The sequence below is a fragment of the Giraffa tippelskirchi genome, chromosome 7 (assembly GCF_054371585.1).
Source record: "Giraffa tippelskirchi isolate mGirTip1 chromosome 7, T2T-mGirTip1v1.2.pri, whole genome shotgun sequence".
NCBI classification, from domain to species: Eukaryota; Metazoa; Chordata; class Mammalia; order Artiodactyla; family Giraffidae; genus Giraffa; species Giraffa tippelskirchi.
In genome coordinates this window covers 11,690,589-11,710,603 of record NC_137281.1, presented here as the reverse complement: position 1 = coordinate 11,710,603, position 20,015 = coordinate 11,690,589, and the positions used below count along the sequence as shown (strand labels likewise).

At 52.9% G+C, this 20,015-nt stretch overlaps 1 protein-coding gene across 2 annotated transcripts in view; it reads left to right on the top strand.

Moving 5' to 3' along the window:
* GRIK5 (glutamate ionotropic receptor kainate type subunit 5) overlaps nucleotides 1-16,441 on the top strand; it is a 65,203-nt gene extending 48,762 nt beyond the window's left edge. The window contains exons 16-21 of one of the 2 annotated variants that reach the window (XM_081516089.1): nucleotides 7,213-7,378; nucleotides 7,932-8,199; nucleotides 10,697-10,825; nucleotides 10,929-11,050; nucleotides 15,463-15,836; nucleotides 15,905-16,441. In XM_081516089.1, coding sequence (XP_081372215.1) covers nucleotides 7,213-7,378; nucleotides 7,932-8,199; nucleotides 10,697-10,825; nucleotides 10,929-11,050; nucleotides 15,463-15,836; nucleotides 15,905-16,205 — 1,360 coding nt within the window. In that variant the 3' untranslated portion in view covers nucleotides 16,206-16,441. Of the gene's footprint in view, nucleotides 1-7,212; nucleotides 7,379-7,931; nucleotides 8,200-10,696; nucleotides 10,826-10,928; nucleotides 11,051-15,462; nucleotides 15,837-15,904 lie in introns of those variants that run through there. The other variant, XR_014060906.1, reaches the window with a different exon arrangement.
* Nucleotides 16,442-20,015: the final 3,574 nt, after the last annotated feature.

Here is a 20,015-nt window from a genome sequence, read left to right as displayed (position 1 = left end):
TGTGGGATCTTAGTTCCCCAAGCAGGGATTGAACTCACACCCCCTGCACTGGAAGCCCCGAGTCTTAACCACTGGACCACCAGGGAGGCCCCAGTTCTGCCTTGAAAATCAGTATTTCTGAGTTCACACTCTGACTCCAGCTCTGTCCCTCCTGGGCTCCCCCAGTCACTCCACTGAAGTCGGTTCTTAGACCTCCTTTGCCGTTGTCAACTTCTCAGGCTGGGTCACCCTCTCCTCATGCCCTCTTGGTAAAGAAAGCCCCCAAACCTCTCAGGTCTCATTCTGCTCCCCTCCCCACGCTCCACCAGGGTCACATGGGCCCCCTTTATTGATATGGCCAGCACACCTTGTTAGCCATCCTCTTTCTAGAAACTCTTTGCTCCTAGGCTGCTGTGTCTTCCTGGTTCCCTCCTACCTCTTTGGATCCTCTGTTCCATTTCACCATGGGTTCCTTTGGCCCTTGCTCTCTCTCACTCCACACCAGTGATTCTTCAGTGCTCACAGACTCAATGCGCTCTTTAAAAAAAAATAAAAACACTATATTTTTTTGTTTATTTTGACCACGCCACACAGCATGTGGGATCTCAATCCCTGACCAGGGATTGAATGCAGGCCACAGCAGTGAAAATGCAGACTGCTAACCACTAGCGTGTACACGTGCTAAGTTACTTCAGTCGTGTCTGACTCTTTGTGACCCTATGGACTGTAGCCCGCCAGGCTCCTCTATCCGTGGGGATTCTCCAGGCAAGAATGCTGGAGTGGGTTGCCATGCCCTCCTCCAGGGGATCTTTCCAACCCAGGGGTTGAACCTATGTCTCTTAAGTCTCCTGCATTGGCAGGTGGGTTCTTTACCATTAGCGCCACCTGGGAAGCCCCCCTTAACCGCTAGACCACTAGGGAACTCCTTCCATGCCTTCTTTTTTAAAAAAAAAATTATTGGTCTTCAGTGCTGCATGGCCTTCCCTCTAGTTGTGGCGAGTGGAGGCTACTCTCTAGTTGCAGTGCACAAGCTTTGCATGCAGTGGCCTCTCTTGTTGCGGAGCATGGACCCCAGGGCGCTTGAGCTTCAGTAGTTGCAACTCATAGGCTCTGGAGCCCAGGATCAATAGTTGTGGTGCACGGGCTCAGTTGCTCTGTAGCATGTGGGATCTTCCCAGATCAGGGACTGAACGTGTGTCTTCTGCATTGGCAGGCAGATTCTTTACCACTTAGCCACCAAGGAACCCAGTGCCCTCTTTTTATAACAAATATTTGGTAACATCTCTTTTCCACCCTAATGAAATTCAAAGGTAATACATCAACCTACACACATGATTCAGAACAAATCAATATAATGCCCTGATTTCAATACAAAGGAGAAAAGGGGAAGTGATTGACGATAAAACAGTAGGAGAGCAATACCTAATACTTGGGCGGGACTGTGCTCCAAGACAGGTTGCAGTGGTCAGGTGGCCACACCTACAGGTAGTGGATACCACTGCAGTTATGAGAAGACAAACCGTTTAATAGAATGATGTCAACACCTGAGGCGTGACGCTTTGAAATCATTGGCAGATAAGTGTATCTGTACAAATACAAATCACCATGAATGTGAGACTCATCAACGCAGCTGGTCCAAGTGGCTTCACACAGTGACTCAAATACCACAAGCAGGGCTGCTGTCAGAGATGTGGTTTTCCAAAATCGTGAACAGTTCTTGGCAAGGTTTCAAACAAAACAACATCCAGCTTTGTTCCTCAATCTAAACAATAGGTACCTTTCTAGAAATGTTGGTTTCTATTCTAGCCATGCCAAAAATATTTTTGTTTTTATGTCCATGCGTGCTCAGTCATGTACGACTCTTTGCAACCCCATGGACTGTCGCCCACAAGGCTGCTCTGTCCATGGGATCCTCCAGGCAGGAATACTGGGGTGGGTTGCCATTTCCTTCTCCAAGGGATCTTCCTGACCCAGGGATCGAACCTGAGTCTCCTGCATTGGCAGGCAGATTCTTTACCACTAGCGCCATCTGGGAAGCCCTAGTTTTTATGTATCAGAGAGTTAAGAGTGAGATAATCGTGTACCGGATTTTCTGTATTTAGGCTGGGCTGCCTGGTCTACACCTGTCCCCACCCACTGACATCAGGACCCCACACAATCACTTTGGTCACCAGAGTGCCACACACCTCATCAAGTACCTTCCTCAAACAACCCCGGGGCCACTCCCTGCCCAGGAACCACCACTCTGTATACCCCCGGCTTCCCAAGTCCTCAACTGCAGATCCCTCCATGAGCCCAACAGGCACCCTCAAGCTCAGCTTGCCCAAAATGGAGCTCATGTCCTTACTCCCAAATTGGTCCCCAGGCTCTGTCTTGGTGAATGGCCCCATCACCCCCACCATCACCACCACCTGTCTGCCATGCTGTCCCTGGGGTTTCAGGGTACCTGGGTGTACCAGGCACTGAATAGTTTTGTCTTGAGTGAATGACAGCATTGACCCATGGGATAGGTTTGAAGAGACTTGGCTTCCAGAGAGATTATGGCAGATCCTGGATCTTTCTGTGAGTTGAGTTTGGGTTGCTTTTGGGAAAGGCGTATTATTCATCCCTTTATCCTCCACTCCACCCTCATCCCAGCACCTAGCACAGGAGTGTGCATGCGTGCTCAGCAGAGGACAGCTGCTCTTTTCATCATTATCCGCTGGAGGAGGGGTTGGTCTGGAAGGTCTCTCAGCATCTTTCCTGTCTTCAGGCCCCACAGATCTGTATCTGTACTTCAGCAGGGAGCCTAGCCCCTCTCATCTGCCTGGTGGGAGGACAGAGGGCCAGGCCAAGACAGGTGACTGCCTTTGGGTCTAGAGCCAGGCCAGGGGGTACTTCTTTTCCTAGGATCACGAAAGCACACACGTGCATGGGGCTTGGTCTGTGTTGTAACTCACTCTTAGAACAACCCTGTGAGGAGTGACCTACAATTATCATCATCATTGCTATTATTGTAAATGCTGTTATTTCGGCCACACTCTGAGGCTTATGGGATCTTAGTTCCTCCACCAGGGATTGAACCCACCCACTTGACCTTGAAAGCACAGAGTCCTAACCACTGGCCTGTGAGGGAATTCCTATGAGAGCCTATGATTAGACTTAACCTCACGGGGGAATCCATGGTCTCACTGCTCATCAGTGATGGAGCCAGGATTTGGGGATTTTCCAGGGACCTTGATTTCTACTTTATTTCCACTGTGGTCAGTGAATATTCTCTGTAGGATTTTAATCCTTCATCATTTATTGAGACTTGTTTTATGACTCAGCATAGAGTCTATCCTGGTAAATGCTCTATGTGCACTTGCGTAGAATGTGTGTTTTGCTGTTGGTGGGTGCAATGTTTTGTAAATGGCAATTAGGACAAGTAGGTTACTCTTACCTTTGTGTCTTCTATATGCTTACTGACTTTCTGTTTACTGATTCTGTCAATTACTGAGAGAAGAGTGTTGAGATCACCACTTGTAATTGTGGACAAATTTTATCTGTTTCTCTTTTCAGTTCTATCAGCTTTTGCTTCATGAATTTTGAAGCCGTGTAATTAGGTGCATCATTGTTTGGGGCTGTTGTGTCCTTTTGATGAATTGACCCTGTTGCTATTAGGTAGCTCAGTTGGTAAAGAATCTGCCTGCAATGCAGGAGACCCTGGTTCGATTTCCTGGATTGGGAAGATCCACTGGAGAAGGGATAGGCTCTCCACTTCAGTATTCTGGCCTAGAGAATTCCATGGACTGTATAGTCCCTGGGGTCTCAAAGAGCTGGACACGACTGAGTAACTTTCACTTTCACTTCCTCTTTATTCCTGGTAAAATTCCTTATTTGGGGGTTACCTTTTTTGATATTCATATATACATCCCAGCTTTTTTTAAAAAAGTATTTATTTATTTGGCTGCAATGCATCTTAGTTGCAGCGTGTGGGATCTAGTTCCCTGACCAGGGATCGAACCAGGGCCCCCTGTTCAATCACTGTAGCACAGAGTCTTAGCCACTGGACCAACCAGGGCCATCCCCAACTTTTTTAGTGTAGTGTTTTATAGCGTATCTTATCCCCATACTTTCGTTGTCTTATACTTAAAGTGGTTTTCTTTTTTTTTTTTTTTAATAAATTTATTTATTGTAGTTGGGGGCTAATTATAAAGTGGTTTTCTTACAGACAGCACGTACTTAGGCCTTGGACCAGGGATTGGCAAACTTTTTTTGAGTATTGGGCCAAATTATAACTATTTCAGGCTTTGCTGGTCATATGGTATCTGTTGCATCTACTTAACTCTGATTGTGGTACAAAAGCAGCCTTGATTGAATGAGTGTTGTTGTGTTCCAATGGAACTTTTTTTTTGGCTGCACAGCAGGGCATGTGGGATCTTAGTTCCCCAACCATGGATCCAACCCATGCCCCATCCGCCCCACATTGGACGCTCAGTGTCCTAACCGCTGGGTTGCCAGGGAATTCCCCCAATAAAACTTTATGGACACTGACAGTGAAATTTGAATTTTATGTGTCGCATGTCATGAGCTGTTATTCTTCCTTCAGTTTCTTTTTAAGCATTTAAAAATGTGAAAGCCATTCTTAGCCTGTGGGCTGCACAAAAACAGTAAGTCAGATCTGGCCTGTGGGCCATAGTTTGCCAACTCCAGGCTGAGACCATTTACCTGCAGTATAATTGTTGGTATTTGTTTGATGTTGTTTAATTGCTAAGTCGTGTATTTTTGTGACCCCATGGACTGTAGCCCGCCAGGCTTCTCTGTCCATGGGATTTCCCAGGCAAGAATACTAGAGTGGGTTGCCATTTCCTTCTCCAGGGGATCTTCCTGACCCAGGGATCAAACGTGGATCTCCATGTCTCCTGAATTGCAGGTGGATTCTTCACCACTGAGCCACCTGGAAAGGTCATAAAACCCAGCATTTACTTATAAAAATTAGTTGCATTCATTCAGAAAAAACTCAGACTTTATAAACTTGTTGTAAAATGTTACTAGCTTTTTCTAAAACAAGAAATAGCTAGTAACGTGTGTATGTATGTTTGTCTTACTTGGGGTTTATTGAGATTCTTGGATCTGCAAGTTTATAATTTTCACTAAATTTGAAAAATTTTAGACATTATTTTTTCAAATATTTTTTTCTGTTACGCCCTTACTCTCTTCTCTCTCTGGAGCTCCAGTCATGTATGTAAGACCACTTGGCATTATCCCTCAGGCTCTGTGCTCATTGTTGGTCATTTTTTCCCTCTTTGTGTTTCATTTTTTTGTGTATGTGTTTCGTTTTGAATAGATTCTTTTGCTGTCTTCAAAATCTGTTTTCTTTTCTGTGAAGTGTCTAATCTGTGTAGATCCTTCCAGTAAAAATTTTCTTTTAGATGTTGTATATTTCATATACAGAAATTCTGTTCCTTTCTTCCATTTTCTCTGCAATATGTTCATGTTTTTCTTTACATCCTGGATCATTCTGAATGCCTTTGTAACAGCTGGTTAATGTCCTTATCTGCTAATTCCATCATCTCTGCCAATTCTAGTTCGGCTTCCATTGAGCAACTTTTTCCTAGTTGTAAGTCACAGTTTCCTGCACATTTGTTCATCTGGTATTTTTTTTATTGGATGACAGACATTGTGGATTTTATGTTGTTTACATTGTTGCGTGTATTAAAGAATCTTGGGGTTTGTTGTTTTTTTTTCCTGCAAGACAGTTACTTGTGGATTCTTTTGAGCCTTTCCAGGCCTGTTTTTAAGCTCTTTTAGGGTAAACCCTGATGCTGGGAAGGATTGGGGGCAGGAGGAGAAGGGGACGACAGAGGATGAGATGGCTGGATGGCATCACCGACTTGATGGATATGAGTTTGGGTAAACTTCAGGAGTTGGTGATGGACAGGGAGGCCTGGCGTGCTGCGATTCATGGGGTCACAAAGAGTCGAACACGACTGAGCAACTGAACTGAACTGAACTGAGGGTAGGTCTAGCATAACATATTCTTGGGCTAACTTAACTCTAATTCTAATGTGTTATCCTTTTGGATCTCTACTAAATGTCTTATGCATTCAAAGAAATCTCTCTACTCTGGTTAGAAGGAGCTCAAAAGATTCCCATCCCTGTATGAGCCCTGGAAATTGTTCTACCTTTGAAAGTTGTTCTTATCTGACCCCTTGGAGTTTTATCCAGTGCATACACAGACTGACATTCAGCCAAAGATTCAAAAGAGAAGCTATGCAGATTACTAGAACACTGAGCATTCTGCTTCTTCCTCTTGGACATTCTGTCTCATGAATGCCAGCCATCTTGGCCTTCTTGATCTCTGATCTCCATCTCTACAGCTCAGTGAGTTTGCCAGACTCTGGGTTTTCCTTCCTGGCACGGCCGTCTATAAATTAAGTCCAGCTGGGTAATGGCAAGCAAGTCTTACTTCATTATTTCTCTTTCCTCAGGGATCCTGGTGCTGTGATGCCTGTTGTCCTTTGTCTAAGGTCATTTCCTATACCCTGTCCAGTTTTCTATTAATAGTTCACAGTGAGAGGGTATTACCAGACCATCTTATTCTCTTGTGTTTCTGGGAGCGGAAGTCTCTGGAAAAAAAATGTTAGTCGCTCAGTGGTGTCCAACTCTTTGTGACGCCACGGACTCTAGCCTGCCAGGCTCCTCTGTCCATGGGATTCTCCAGGAAAGAATACTGGAGACAGGTAGCCATTTCCTTCTCCAGGGGATCTTTCCAACCCAGGGATCAAATCCAGGTCTTCTGCATTGCAGACGGATTCTTTACTGTCTGAGCTACCAGGAAGTCTCTGGAAGTAATACTTAAACCCAGCGAAGGGACTTCCCTTGTGGTCCAGTGGCTTCAACTCTGTGCTCCCAATGCAGGGGACCCTTGTTCAATCCCTGCTCAGGGAACTAGATCCCACATACCCAACTAAGACCTGGCGCAGCCAAATAGATAAATAGAAATCTTTTAAAAAATGTAAACCCAGGGATCTGGCTCCAGATTCTATGATCCCAGCCGCTCCCAACTCTTTGTGACACCATAGACTGTAGCCCGCCAGGCTCCTCTGTCCATGGGATTCTGTGATCCCAAATTGTATGATCCCAGTCAGCAGTCAGCCTTCTAGATGCTGGGGTCCCTGGGTGGGGGGGCACCACCAATGGGGTGCATGGTCACAGGGGCAAGGTGGCAGGGGTGGCTCCAGCCCATAGCTCACCCCTCCCACCCCTCAGGTGGGCCTTCACCTTGATCATCATCTCCTCCTACACGGCCAACCTGGCCGCCTTCCTCACCGTGCAGCGCATGGAGGTGCCCGTGGAGTCGGCCGACGACCTGGCAGACCAGACCAACATCGAGTACGGCACCATCCACGCCGGCTCCACCATGACCTTCTTTCAGGTAGGGCCCCCGGGGCCACCCTGGCTTGGTGTCGGGGTCACTGCCATGCACAGCGGCTCAGGGTAGGGGAGGGCATTCCTCAGAAGGTCCCCGCAGGGCCTGGAGGAGGAAAGCTGTCCTGTCTGGCCTGGATGGAGGTCTCCCTGAAGCAGGCTGGGCCCTGGGGAGATAGTGTGGGTGGAGCCTCTGCTCCCAGCTTCTCCAGATATACCCTGGGAACACTGGGAAGACAGGGCTGGGCATCAAGCTGCGCCAAGACCCAAGGATGGGAGAGAGAAAAAGGGTTGGAAAACAGGCCATGCCCGCTCCTTCCCAAGCCTTCAGTTCTTGGGTTCCTCGCTGGGCCGGTGGGTGTGGGGATGGTTTGGACCTGGCCTTGAGCGGTCTGTCTGTCTTGTCTCTCTCTGTCCTTGGCTCTGTCTTCCTCTGGTCTCCTCACCCTCTCGGCTTGAGGGAGACCTCCTGGAGGGCAGAGGACCTGACTCAGGGGGAAAGGCAGGAGTGGAAAGACCCTCACCCGTCCTCCTCTTCCCTCTGTGCTTCTTCCACCCAGAATTCACGGTACCAGACGTACCAGCGGATGTGGAACTACATGCAGTCGAAGCAGCCCAGCGTGTTTGTCAAGAGCACAGAGGAGGGCATTGCCCGAGTCCTCAACTCCCGCTACGCCTTCCTGCTCGAGTCCACCATGAACGAGTACCACCGGCGCCTCAACTGCAACCTCACCCAGATCGGGGGCCTCCTCGACACCAAGGGCTACGGCATCGGCATGCCGCTGGGTATGGCGGCCCTGGGGCCCCAGGCAGCCGGAACCAAGCCGTGTGAGCAGGCCACAGGGTGGGCCGGACCCTCCCTGAGCAGGCTGGGTGTGCTATGTGTAGCCTCCTGGTTGTGTGGCCTTGGGCAGATGTCGCCATCTTCCTGAGCCTCTGCGCCCTCCACCAGGATAAACAGGCCTAGGAGCCATCCACTCCAGCCCTGCAGGGCAGCTGGGAGAACCCTGTGAGGCTCGCCACCTTCTCCCATTGGCCCCAGGGCCCCTCCAGAGGGAAGGTGTGGTTTTGCTGACTTGCATTCTCTGCACCAAACCCACAGCCTGGCTCAGTGCAGGTGCTCAGGAAATGATAATGGATGTTGTTGGATGGGGGAGAGGGAGGGAGGGAGAATGATGGATGGATCTGCCAGGGAGACCTGGACGTGTTTTTCCAGGGCTGGTGCTGGAAACTCACCACCAGTTTGGTCACTCAATTTTGGCTTTTAAACCTACTTATATTCTGATAATTGCTGCATTACTTATCTGTGACTACATAACAAACGAGCCCAAATCTTAGCAGCTTTGCAGTAGGATCAGTGCTGTTACCAGGGAAACCGTGGCACCTGGTGCTCAGGATCCAGAGTTACACCAACCTGGATTACAACCCCAGCTTCCTCCCTGACTCAGGCGACGAAGTCACCTGCCTCCTTCAGATAATGAGGGTGGTAATACCTACCTTGGGCTTCCCTGGTGGCTCAGCGATAAAGAATGCGCCTGCCAATGCAGGAGATGCGGGTTCGATCCCTGAGTGGGGAAGATGCCCTGGAGAAGGAAATAGCAACCCACTCCAGTATTCTTGCCGAGAAAATCCCTTGGACAGGGGAGCCTGGTGGGTTACAATCCGTGGGGTCGCAAAGGGTCAGACACAACTTAGTGACTGAAGAGCAACAGTACGTGCCTCACGGGATCACTGTGAGACCTGAATACATTTCTGTAGACCAAGGGTGAAATTTAGGTGTCTGCTAAATACCAATCACCACACTCACCCTAGTGTCTGGCACCTGGAAGATGCTCAAGAATCATCACAGTGGGGACTCCCTGGGTGGTTCAGTAGTTAAGACTTCACCTTCCAATGCAGGGGGCACAGGTTTGATCCCTGGTCAGGAAGCTAAGATGCCTTACAGTCAAAAAACCAAAACATAAAACAGAAGCAATATTGTAACAAATTCAATAAAGACCTCAGAAGTGATCCACATAAAAAATATTTTTTTAAAAAATTACCATAATTAGTACAGGGTAGGATGTGGGTGGGACCCAAGGATAGTTTAAGGGAAGGATCTGAGGGCAGGGAGGAGAGAGGTGGTCCAGGTCTGGGGCCATCCAGAGGAGAGGTTTGGCTGGAGACTCATTCATGTGGCAGGTCTGATGCCCTACTGTGTGCCAGGACTGTGCTGGGTACTCAGAGGCCTCAGCAGGGAGCTAGCTGCTAAGCCCCCACCTCAGCTGTCTACTGGGGCAAAAACGGCAATTAACACATAGCCTCATAAGGTGATATCATGTGGTCACACCTGCTCTGAAGTAAATTAGGGGAAGAGATGGACAGGGAATGGGGTGCTTGTTGTCATTTTTTTTTTTTAATTTGGCTGAACCACATGGCTTGCCGTATCTTGGCCCCTCGTAGTGAAAGCACAGAGTCCTAACCACTGGACTGCTGGGGAATTCCCAGGCATTTTAAATAGAGTTAGAAAAGACCCTTCTGAGGCCCCATGTGAGCTGCACCTTGAGTGAAGTAAGGAAACGAACGTTCCAGGCAGAAGCACAGGTCCTCAGGGAGCCCCAGGTGGCAGGACCAGTGAATGCAGGATCTTGTTGAACCTGTGAACATTTTTTTTCTAGCTGCAAACAGAAGTCATTGGAGAGTTTTAAGCACCAGAGAGGTGTGATCTATGACTGTGTTTCTGAAATTGTCTCTCTGGCTGCTGTGTTGAGAAGAGCTTCAGTGGGGAGTGAGGGAGGGGGCCACAAGGAGGGGGGTGTTGTTCAGTCGCTCAGTTGTGTCTGACTTTCTGCAACCCCCTGGACCGCAGCACGCCAGGCTTCACTGCCCTTCACTATCTCCTGGAGTCTGCTCAAACTCATGTCGGTGATGCCATCCAACCATCTCATCCTCTGTCGCCCCCTTCTCCTCCTGCCCTCATTCTTTCTCAGCATCAGGGTCTTTTCCAGTGAGTCAGCTCTTCGCATCAGGTGGCCAAAGTAATGGAGCTTCAGCTTCAGCATCAGTCCTTCCAATGACTATTCAGGGTTGATATGCTTTAGGATTAACTGGTTTGATCTCCTTGCTGTCCAAGGAGGGGGACATGGTGACAAATGTGACAAGTCGGGGGCTTGGCCCAGGGGTGGTTAAGGGGGGATGGTTAAGGGGAGGTGGTGAGCAGTAGTCAGATAGAGGGTGGACAGGGAGGATGCTAGGCATGCGGCAGAGCCAGGAGGAGAGGAGCCAGGGCTTGGGGGGCAGGGCTCCAGGGTCCCGATGACCCGCCCCTGCCGTGTGCCCGGCCCAGGCTCCCCGTTCCGGGATGAGATCACGCTGGCCATCCTTCAGCTTCAGGAGAACAACCGGCTGGAGATCCTGAAGCGCAAGTGGTGGGAGGGGGGCCGCTGCCCCAAGGAGGAGGACCACCGAGCCAAAGGTCAGTCTCCCCCGCACGCCCTACCCTTCCCAAAGGCCCCTCGCTGGCCCCCTCCTCCCCCGCCCACAAGGCCCGACCACTGGCTCTCCCCCTCCACCCCCAGGCTTGGGCATGGAGAACATCGGGGGCATTTTTGTCGTGCTCATCTGTGGCCTCATCATCGCTGTCTTCGTGGCGGTCATGGAGTTCATATGGTCCACGCGGAGGTCGGCAGAGTCGGAAGAGGTAAGGAGGCTAATGAAGGGTGTGCGAGGAGAAGTGGGACCCCAGGGGTGGCAGGGGGGTCGTGAAGACTGTGGCATTGGGAGCCATTCCTGGAGGAATGCAGGGGAAGGGGTGGGAGCCAGGGTGGGGAGAGACCATCCTCCAGGGGTCCCAGAGCTCCAGAAAGAGGTGAGAGCAGGGACTTCGCTGCTGGTCCAATGGTGAGGACTTGGTGGTCTCAAGGCAGAGGGTCCCAGTTCAATCCTTGGTCGGGCAACTAAGATCCCACAAGCTGCGGAGCAGCCAAATTTAAAAAGAGGTGAGGGCAGAAGGAAGACGAGAGAGAGGGTCCACGGACATGAGGAAGGATAGAGGGGGAAGAGGGCGCAGGCAGCCGTGAGGATGCAGGGGAAGGGGTGAGGAGGGGCACCTGGAGAAGGCTCTGGGGAGAGAACAAGGTGGTAGATAAGGAAGACATAGCAGGAGAGACAACAGGGCAAGGAGGATGCAGCTGTATGCGGCAGCAAGGAAGCAGCGTGCTGGCCGCTCTCACGCCCACAGGCATGGGCTGCCCACCCACACTCCGTCACTAACCCCTCACGCTGCCCGCCCCCTCGGTCCTAGGCGATTCCCACCTTCCCCACCCTCTGCCAGCCTCCAGCCCCTCCTCCCCCTCCTCGCCGTGAGCCCTTGACCTTGCTTCTGCTCGCCGGAGGAAAGCGGAGGAGTCCGAGAGCCTGCCAACCCTCACCTCCACATCCTGCCTGCCAACCCTCACCTCCACATCCCGCCACCCGCCTGCCTTCTCCACTCGGCCCGTTAGTTATTCCAGATGAGCATCCACGCTCCTCCTCGCTAACACTCCCTCCTCCTGTGCCCGCTCTCCTCCCCGCCTCTCGCCTTCCCAAGGACATTCCTCAGCCTTCCCTCCTTCCCTCCGGCATCATCAGTTTTCCTCTAATGGATCAGGCCGGGTGGCAGACAGATACACTATCGTTTCTCCCATCTTCAAGGAATCCTCTCTCTGACCCCGATTCCCCTCCTGGTCACCAGCCCATTTCTCCCCTTCTGTGGGAGCCTTGACAGGGTGTTTCCAGTTTCTGTCCTTCCATTCATTCTTGGACACACTGCCATCCACCTTTTGTCCCCGCCCCTCTGCTGAAGCCAGTCTCGCCATCCACGACCTTCACATCTGAAATCCAGTGCCTGAGTCTCTGGCCTCATCACGGTGAGGTAGCCCTGGGCTCCCACTCAGCCGGTCACCATCTCATCAGCCCTCTCTGGTCCCTGCTCCTGTGTCATCTTCCTCCTCCCTTTCTGACATTCTCGTTGGGGGGCCCTAGGGCTCGGTCCTTGGACTTCTCTTCCTCCCCTCCCTCGGTGATCTTTTCTGGCCAAATGGTTTGTAAGACCGTATGCTGATGACTCCTGCATTATTCATCTTTTGCCACGTAACAGGTTATCCGCCATTTTAGCAACTTCCAACAGCAAACTGACACCAGTTCACAGTTTCCATAGGTCAGGAATCTGGGAGCAGCTTAGCTGGGTGGTCCTGGCAGCTCACTGTCTCTGCTAAGGTCACGTGCATGATGTCATGGGGAGTTGCTGTTGTCTGGGGGCTTCCCAGGTGGTGCTAGTGGTAAAGAACCTGCCTGCCAATCCAGGATACGTTAAGAGATGCGGGTTTGATTCCTGGATCAGGAAGATGCCCTGGAGGAGGGCATAGCAACCCACTCCAGTATTCTTGCCTGGAGAATCCCATGAACAGAGGAGCCTGGAGGCTACAGTCCATAGGGTCACACAGAGTCGGACACGACTGAAGCGACTTAGCACACATGCACAGAGGCCTCACTGGGGCCAGAGGATCTACTTCTAGGATGGCTCCCTGTCTCACAATGTACTTGGGGTTTTAATTTATGGGAGTGACTGGGTGATGACATGGAGAGGCCAGTCCCAGGGAAAGAAGAATTTATTACTTATATCACCTAACAGATTGCCTCCCCCCGCCCCCCCGCCCCAGCTCCGCTAGGGCCCCAAGGAAAGCACCGGCTTTGGTCAGGAAGCAGAAGAAGGGAGAGAGAAACCTAGGGCAGAGGCTTTATTGGGAAAGGCAAGGCAAGTGGGAAATGGCTTAGTACTCAGCCATGTGAATGCTGTTGGCAGGCTTTGGGCTAGAGGGGTGGTCTCTACTTGTCTGGTACCTGCCCTGGGTTGTTTTAGGGTTTGGTGTGTGAGTCAGATAAAGGGGGAGTATAGATGCAGAACTGGTTGGGTTTTCGTATGAAAGGCAGGTTCCCAACCCTTCGCTGTCCTGAAGAATTGGCTAGCTCTGGGAGGGCGGTCTCTCCCTGGCTAGCAAAATGTTTAAGATGTCAAAACATCCTGAGATAGAATAAAAATATACTCATTCACATGGCAGCGGGCAGGAGGCCTCAGTTCCTCACTCAGAGACTTCTCTATAGGGCCGCTTGAGTGTCCTCAGGCCGTGGCAGCCGACTTCCCCAGAGCAAGGGATCCAAGAAAGAGCCAAAATGTTAGCTGACCTAGCCTTATTCTGTGGATCACACAGTGACCCTCCTACAGAGGCAAAGGGGATTACACAAGGGTGTGAACACCCCAGAGGCAGGATCTTGGAGGCTGACCACCATAACCCCAGGTGTGTATCCCTTCCAGGGACCTCTCCCTGAACCCACAGTTTGTAAATTCAGCTCCCTGTACTCCGCACCTCCACGTGGATGTCCACCAGGCAGTGCGTGACATCACGTGGCCAACATGGAGCTCCTGCCCGCCCATCAGGCAAAGCCATCATTCCAGTTGCTGGGACCAAAATATGTGGAGTCACCCTTCACCCCTCCCTCTTTCTCACACCCTCTCCCTGATCTCAGCAAAAACTGTTGGCTCCACCTTTGAAACACACCCAGAATTCAAACTCTTCTCACTTCCTTGGCCATCACCACACAGTTCCAGTCACTGCCATCTCTTGCCTGGTGATCAGAGTGGTTTCCTAGGGGGCTCCCTGCTCTTGCCCTTGGCCTCCCTGCAGTCTCGGCACATCTTCAGCGTGATCCGGTGAAAGAACAGTGGTCCTATATCTAAAACTCTTCTGACTCAGTTGTTCTGTTGTTGTTCAGTCACCCAGTCATGTCTGACTCTTTGCGACCCCAGCACTCCAGGCTTGCCTGTCCTTCACCATCTCCTGGAGTTTGCTCAAACTCATGTCCATTGAGTCAGTGATGCCATCCAACCATCTCGTCCTCTGTCATCCCCTTCTCCTGCCTTCAATCTTTCCCAGCATCTCACTGGAAACAGTGAGCCGGCTCATTTGACTCAGAGTAAAAGCCAAATGCTTACCGTGGACTCTGGGCCTTAAACAAGTCAGCCCCCATTGCTTCTCTGACCTCATCTCTTCCCATGCCCCCTTGCCCACCCCACCCCAACCACCCTGACCTGCTCCAGGTTCTTCCAGCACCTCCGCACCTGTATCCAGCTGAATTGTCTGCCCTCCCTCCTACTGGGTTCCATGCAGCTCATCACTGCCCTGCCTTTGTCTACTTGCAGGTCCCCTTCTCAACAAGTCTCCCCTAAGGTCTCATTTCAACATTCAACCTTGCTCCCCATCCACACCTCCATCTCTTTTCCGAATTTAATTTTTCTCCAAAGCACTCATCACCATCGAACATAGTACGTATTTAGGTTTTGTCTCTGCACGCTGGAATATAACCTCCAGGAGGGCAGGGGCTTCCATCTGTTCTCTGCTGTGGCCCTAAGGCTCCCAGACAGTGCCTGGGACACCGTAGGTGGTCTGCCAGTATGTTGTGAAAGTGTTAGTCACTCAGTTGTGTCCGACTCTCTGCGATCCCATAGGCTGTAGCTCTCCAGGCTCCTCTGTCTGGATTTTCCAGGCAAGAATACTGGAGTAAGTAGCCATTCCCTTCTCCAGGGGAGCTTCCCCACCCAGAGATCAAACCTGGGTCTCCTTCTATGCAGGCAGATTCTTTACCATCTGAGCCACCAGTGGGCGGGAAGGACTAGAAGTAGTTAGAAACTTTCAAGTGGAAAAAACAAGAGGTGAGAGAGTAGGAAGAGAGGAGCATGGCTCGGAGATGAAGGGCCGATTTAAGAACAAATCCAGAGAAGAAGGGAGACGGGAGAGAGGAGTGGAGGACGGACAGGAGTTGAGAGGCGAGAAAAAGGAAGGGCACGGGGAGAGAAGGGACCTGCGAGGGAAGAGACTAGGAAGTGAGGAGAGGATGGAAGGAAGGGAGGGGATGAGAGCGCAGGCGGGAAAGAGAAGGAGAGGTGAACACAGCGGTGGGGCGGGGAGAGCTGGAGGATGTGGAGAGCGTTGCCTGGAGGACCAGAGGGGGAGGGAGGGAGGAGGCGCGGCGGCGAGGAGGGCGCCGACGGTGACCGCCGCCCCGCGCCGCCCGCAGGTGTCGGTGTGCCAGGAGATGCTGCAGGAGCTGCGGCACGCGGTGTCCTGCCGCAAGACGTCGCGTTCCCGCCGGCGCCGGCGTCCTGGCGGCCCCAGCCGGGCCCTGCTGTCGCTGCGCGCCGTCCGCGAGATGCGCCTTAGCAACGGCAAGCTCTACTCCGCCGGCGCGGATGCGGGCAGCGCGCACGGGGGTCCCCAGCGCCTCCTGGACGATCCGGGGCCGCCAGGCGGGGCCCGGCCTCCAGCTCCCACCCCCTGCACCCACGTGCGCGTCTGCCAGGAGTGCCGGCGCATCCAGGCGCTGCGGGCCTCCGGGGCCGGCGCGCCCCCGCGTGGCCTGGGCGCCCCCGCCGAAGCCACCAGCCCACCCCGGCCCCGGCCCGGCCCCCGCGAGCTGGCCGAGCACGAGTGACCACGGGCGGGCGCCCGGACTGCCGCAGGGGCCGGGCCCGCCCCAGGCCCCGGTCGTCCTCGCTTCCCCAGTGGGCGAGGGACGGGACTTGCGCCCGCCGCGCGCCGGACGCGGCGATTCTGCCTTCGGTTCCCGGTGAAGTCCGAGGCCCGGTTCCAGAGCCCGCCTGCGCCCCCTTGTGGACTCGCCGGCGGGAGCCGCGGACGCCTGCACTCCGCCCCCGACTGCGGACTAGAGGAGCGCAGGGACCGAGGAATCCGGGGGCCGGGGACTGCAGGGGTCGTTCCCTGAAGCGGAAAGCAGTCCGCGGGGAGAACTCCATCCTGTGACTGCTCAGGCTCCCCAAGACTTGACGCAGCCCTCCCCACTTCTGGAGAAGTGGGAAGCCTCTGGGCAGATGGGTGTCCCCTGGCGCCCCTAGACTCTTCTCTTTCTCTCTTTTTTTTGGGGAGAAACCTCCGAATTTCTATGAGACTCCCACAGGGAGGGGGTCAGTTGGGCCCCCATCCCTCCCCCTGCCACAGCCCAGTCCCTGTTGGAATAAAAAAAAGAACAAAACCCCAAAGCCGGGGATACGCGGGTCTCATTTCCTGGGGGTGTGAGGGCACCGAAGGCTTGGGCTTCCCCTCCCCACCCCCCAGGGAGTCTGCTGAGAACCACAGACTGGATGGCCACCCCGGCACTCTCTTGATTCTCCGCCCTGCCCACAGACAGCAGGTCGGCGCAGGTCCGGGCAGCTGGCCCTTCTCCACTGACCTTCTCCCAGGACAGAAGGAGGCAGCTCTCCCTGAGACAGATGGAGAGATGCAGGGATCTGGAGAGGCGGAGACACCAGGAGAAGGAGACATAGACAGAAACCAGATGGGGCTGGGGGAGGGGAGGGCGAGTGGACACTTCAGGGTGGTGGTGCCCCGGCTAGCCCGAACGGTGCCAGGTGTGTGCCTGGGCCAGGGTGATTTGTTGGCTTTGTAATCATGTGCGTGTGTACCTCCCTGAGACCACCTTCAGTTGTCTGTGCCCCTGATCCTGTGTTTCTGCTGAAAACGTAACTCCCAGCCCCCAAGAGAGGAAGTGAGAAATCCCAGTGGAGGGGGGGCGGGATGGGGGGGGAGGCCGGTGAAGCCGGGAGAAGGGTGGGTCTGCTTTCTGTCCCCGCCCTCCCCCGCCCCCCTGGAGGTTTCTGTGGAAACTGCCGCTGAGAAAGGACGAGTGAAGGTCACAGAGCCAGAGCCAAAACGAGGCCGAGTGGAAGGGGGAGAGGTGGAGAGAAAGAGATGGGACAGGGATGGGGAAGAGACAGAGATGGAGTAGCGATGGGGAGAGACCACAGAGGGGAGCAGAGAGGGTTGAGGAAATAGGCCAAAGAGGAAGGCACAGGGAGACAAGCCATAATGAGGTGGGAGAAGGGTGAGACAGAATGGGAGAGAGGAGGGGTAGACAGAGAAAACAGAAGTTAAGAGAGCGGGGGAGTTGGGGCTGAGAGAAGCAGAGACTGAAGTGGAGCAGAGACGGGTGAGAAACAAGAAGCCTTGGAAAACTAGATGTAGACGTTAGGGCGCCCGAGCAGTGGAAATGCTAGCGATCAAGCGAGGGAAAGGAGCGAGGCTGGGCCCCGCCCCTCGGGCTGGCGGCCCAGAGCTCGGGAGCTGTCCGTTCAGCACCGGCCTGGCGCGCAGCATAGCCCTGTCTCCCCGACAGGACTTGCCAGCGTTTGCAGTGCTTGGGCACGCCACATCCGGGGGACCCCGCCTGGCACACAGCACCCCGTCTCAACCTGGCCTCTTCCGTGTCTCAGACACTTGCCACATGTGTGCCCTTCAGAGGCAGATGTGGGGGCGAGCTTGTGTCTCAGGATGTTTCTTGTTTCCACATCTCTTAGAGACTAATCAATGTCTCTGCCCTTGAGCGGAAATGTCAGCCTCTCAAGGTGATAGAATATGGCTGCAGACACTTCTGGTCTCTCCCATTCTCTGTACCAATACCAAGCATCAGGTCTTCCATTTCTGAGTCTCCCCCACACCCATTTCTGCTCTGTCTCTTCAGTCTTTATCTTTGTCTCCCCAGTTTGCCAAACATGTCTGCCTGGCTCTCTATGTCCCTGTGTCTCTCTGTCATCTTCACTAAGTAATGCAGTTGATCTGTCTCCTGCATCTGTTTCCTCATTTCTGTCTTTGCCAGTCTGTCTGTCTGTCCGTCTTTCTGTTTTTCCTTTCCTATTTGCATCTCCCTGGTTCTGAACTCTGTGTGTCCATTCTTCCCCTTAGTCTCTCCTTCTATCTCTCTTGCCGAGTTCCCTTGTCCCCGTCCATCCCTGTGACCTTCGTAAATCTTCCCTCCTCCCCCACCCAACTTCCGCAAAGCCTCACGCTGGGAACACTATGCACAGTCATCAGTCTCCCCCAAACTGAGGAGGGAGTGCATGAGGGGGGATATGAGCCTGTCTGGGGTGCAGTCTCCCCCCAGCCCAGCTGGTGAGCAGGAGGAGAGAAAGCCAAGAGTCTCCTGGGATCCTGAAACTCCCCAGGCTTCTCCATCCCCTCAATCTCTCTGCCATGGTCCAGGCTCATCCCTGCAGGATAAGGTGGAGAGGAAAAAGATAATATACTGACAGAGCCTCCCTCCTTCCCTCCCATCCTCCCTCTGGAAGGGGACAGAGTTCCGCAGAGGGGCCAACTACCAGGACTGGAAGATGTGGCTCCCCCTCCCCTCCCCAGTCTCCATGGAGACAGGCCAGATCTGTAAGCCCAGCCTCCTTTGCTGCATATGCTGCCTCCCTGTTACTATGGCAACAAAGGACAGCAGGGAAGGATGGGGACGGGTCGGAGTACAGGATTGGGCTGAGGCTCTGGGTGCTGGAGGAACGAAGGAACCCGCCTTCCTGCCCCTTTTTACTCTCTGGCCCTGTCTCCCTATTCTTGTGGTTCTGTGGTTTTGAATCTCCCATTTTTTGTGTCTCACTCCAGCCTTCAGCCTTTCACACATATCGGTGACCTGGTCCTTAACCTTCATGCCCCTTGCCTGTCCCCCACATCTCGACTTCCATAGGTGGGAGGATACCCACATTCTGAAAAAGCTACAGAGACAGGCTCTTGCCTGCTCTCTGCCCTTTCTGCCATCCCCACAGAGTCTGGGAGTGTTCCTCATAGAGCAGAGAGGTGGGGGCGGGAAGCTGTAACTCCTCAGGCTCCAGTGGGTGGCCAATGGGGTGTCATGTGTATTGTGGCAGGCCTGGGGTGTGGGTGCTAGCTGTGCGTTTGTGTGTGTGTATATCAATATATATTGAGCTGGGATGTGCACAGCGTGGGGGTGTGGGCATTGGGGGTGTTTGAAGCTACAACACAAGTGTATAAGACAGCACTGCAATACATGATGAGTGTAGTGTATGAGATGTGTGGGATGGTGTTGCGTGATCTGTGTCTGTGAATTATTGTGCCGTGCATGAGTCTGTGTGTACCCTTTGTATGTCATTCACAATTTGCAATACTTTGGCAGTTTTACATGAAGGGTCTTTGTGTGTGCTCAGATATATTGGGGAGGAGTGTGTGTGATGTTGTGTGACTACACAGCAGAGTCCATAAAGGTTCAAGTGGTGTCTAGGGCAGTGTGAGCCCTGTGTCTGTGTGATGGTGCTGAGTGCGGATGTGTATTGGGTCATGGGCCCATGGATTAAATGTTTACTGGGCTCTGTGTGAGATGGTTTAAGGCCAGCTATGATGGACCATGTGACGTGTGTGTCTGTGAGGTGGTATTTTAAGGGGGTGTGTTCCTCCGCATGGCATTTTATGACTGTGTGATTCTGTTGTGAGGTGATGGGGTGTGCATTGTGTGTGTTACATATGTTTTCCTTGCTCTGTGTTTGTGAGTCTCTGGGCTTGTTTTGATGGGGTACCGTAGGATGTGTGGGAGGTGATAAGCTGGTGCGTGACGGAATGTGATTGTGAAACTGGTGGTGTGTGGTGGGTGTTGTTGGTGGGTGTCCCCAGCATCTGTGCTCTCTGGGTGGTGGTCAGGTGTGAGTCCAATGCTTGGTGGGATTCTCTGGCTGTGATGTGTCTCCTGTGTTCCTGTGCAGTTGTGTCTCGTTGGATAACTGCCATGCCATAGTGGGTGGGGGGAGGTCACACAGTGAGGGGGCCTCA